Below are 2,449 nucleotides of genomic sequence, written 5' to 3'. Positions count from 1 at the left end.
CCAAAAAAAAAAAGTGTCATAAAAGAATGTTTTAAAGGTGTTTCATGATTTAAAAGGGATTTGATGAAAGAATGAACGTTTTTTTGGGTAAAGGGTTACCCCGGTGATTCTATATATCAACACAACCAATACAAACCAAGTAGTGTAGAGAGTCTACACTAGTTCGATCATGAGGCATACCCCATGAACGTAAGCGAAAACCAAAACTCAAGCAACTAACAAATCAACATAAAAAACAACTAGCCTGACAAACTAGGAACAACTAAAAAACAAATCAATACTGATCAGCCCCCATCGTCCAAAATCTCTTTGCCATGGACTTCCCATTCGCTCAATAGTCTTCGAACATTACCAGTATTCTTCAGTCTTGCTCCCATTAACTTGTATCGAACCAGCTGTATTATGTGAGCACCAACAGTTTCTGGCGGTCTTAGTTGATTTTTAAAGATCCGAGCATTGCGTTCCTGCCAAACAACATAAGCCGTAGCCGCAACCACCACTCTAGCAACATAATCCGCGGCTAGTTTAGACTTGGACCGAACAAGTAACCAATTCACAATATCAGCCCATTTAGGTTGAACCGAGTCCATACCCACCTTACGTTTCACCATATCCCAAACTTTAGCCGAGTAGTTACATTCAAAAAACAAATGACTATGGGAGTCATGATTTGCATAGCACAATAAGCAACACATCATGTTCATATTTTTCCGTCTAGACAAATCCCAGCTTAGAATTTTATCCTGCGTAAGTAATTTACCTCGCATGATCAGCCACATGAGAAACACGTGCCGCGGGATACATTGGGTAAACCAAACAATAGTGCTCCATGCTACTTCCGTTTCTTTATACCGAATCGTATTCCATACACATGAAGTCGAAAAATCTTTCCGATCACTACCATCACGCCACATGATTCTGTCAATTTTGTTCGGGGTTACTTGGAATTGATCTAGCTGAATTAAGACTGGGAATAAATCCCTCCAAGCAACCGGCCATTTCCATTCTCCATTTAACTGAATGTCAGACACCGAGTCCTCCAATCGAAATCCTGCATTAGTAATGGTTCTATGGGAGATAAAGTTACCGAGCGGCCCTATATCGCACCAATAATCGAACCAAGCCGAGGTCCGTGTACCATCACCAACATCCGACCAGAAAAAATCTCTCATTTGCGGTCTAAGTTGAAGGAGTTTTCTCCACGAGTAGCAACTATTGGAAATAATTTTAGATAACCAGAAACTATTACCTTTTAACCTGTAACTGTGCACCCACTCCACCCACAATGATTTTCTTTTCGTAACAATACTCCAAATATGGTTAGTCATGAGGGCTTTATTAACATCTCCTAATCGCCGAATCCCCAATCCGCCTTCATATTTAGGGAGACAAACTACTTTCCAAGAAACCTTCGCTTTACCTTTTTGAAACGTAGAGTCTTGGGCCCAAAGAAAATTCCGCATCTTCGCCTCCAATTCATGAGTGACCCGTGAAGGCAATAAGAAGACAGAGGACCAGTAAATATGCATAGAGGACAAGACGGAAACAATGAGTTGCAATCTGCCAGCAAACGAGAGTAATTTATTTCTCCAATGCATGATACGTTTGTCAAGCTTTTCCATCATAACACTACAGTCTTTATAAAGAAGCCCTGACGAAATTAGAGGCACACCAAGATAGCGCACAGGCAAGGATCCCTCCTTGAACGGCATAATGTTCAGAATAGCATTTGTAATATAACTCGGGACATTACAGAAGAACACCGTACTTTTCTGTATATTAGGCACCAACCCCGACATTTTAGAAAATTTAGAGAGAGAATTCATAATACCTCTAGCTGACGCAATTTCCCCTCTAGCAAAAAGAAACAAATCGTCTGCAAAACATAGATTGATAATTTGCTGCTTCTCACATTTGTTATGAAATTTAAAAGACGAATCAATCCTGACCATGTGATGCAGAATGCCCGTGAGAACCTCCATCACAAGAGTGAACAAATACGGGGACAACGGATCTCCCTGGCGAAGACCCCGATTACCTTGAAAAAACCCGTGCACATTACCGTTGACACAAATGGAGTACGAAGCAGTGGAGACACAAACCATGATCCAATCAACCATCTTACCGCTAAACCCAAATCCCAGCAAAATATTCTTAAGGAAGTTCCAATCAACCGTATCATAGGCCTTCTGGAATACATATGTATATGTGTATGCATGCATGAGAATTTTGGTCATATACTCATGAATGAAAGATATTTGTAATTGTGTACGAATGATTATGTGATGATGGATGATATAGGTTGAGTTATATGATATTAATGTGTTCTTGAGTATGATTAGAACATAAAAGATGATGATGATGTTGTATGAGTGCATTAGATGCATTTACTTGAACATGCATGATGATATGTGATCATAAAAAGGTGATTTGAGTATGATTTAGTAAA

General features: G+C 39.7%; 1 protein-coding gene across 1 annotated transcript; it reads right to left on the bottom strand.

Annotated features, from left to right (window-relative positions):
• Positions 1-284: 284 nt before the first annotated feature.
• Positions 285-2,237, bottom strand: LOC110924686. Its single transcript, XM_022168680.1, has one exon. It carries the CDS (start codon positions 2,235-2,237, stop codon positions 285-287), a length of 1,953 nt encoding a protein of 650 aa, XP_022024372.1.
• Between the last annotated feature and the right edge of the window lie 212 nt (positions 2,238-2,449).

The sequence above is a fragment of the Helianthus annuus genome, chromosome 17 (assembly GCF_002127325.2).
Source record: "Helianthus annuus cultivar XRQ/B chromosome 17, HanXRQr2.0-SUNRISE, whole genome shotgun sequence".
NCBI classification, from domain to species: domain Eukaryota; kingdom Viridiplantae; phylum Streptophyta; class Magnoliopsida; order Asterales; family Asteraceae; genus Helianthus; species Helianthus annuus.
This window is presented reverse-complemented; position numbering and strand designations above follow the sequence as displayed.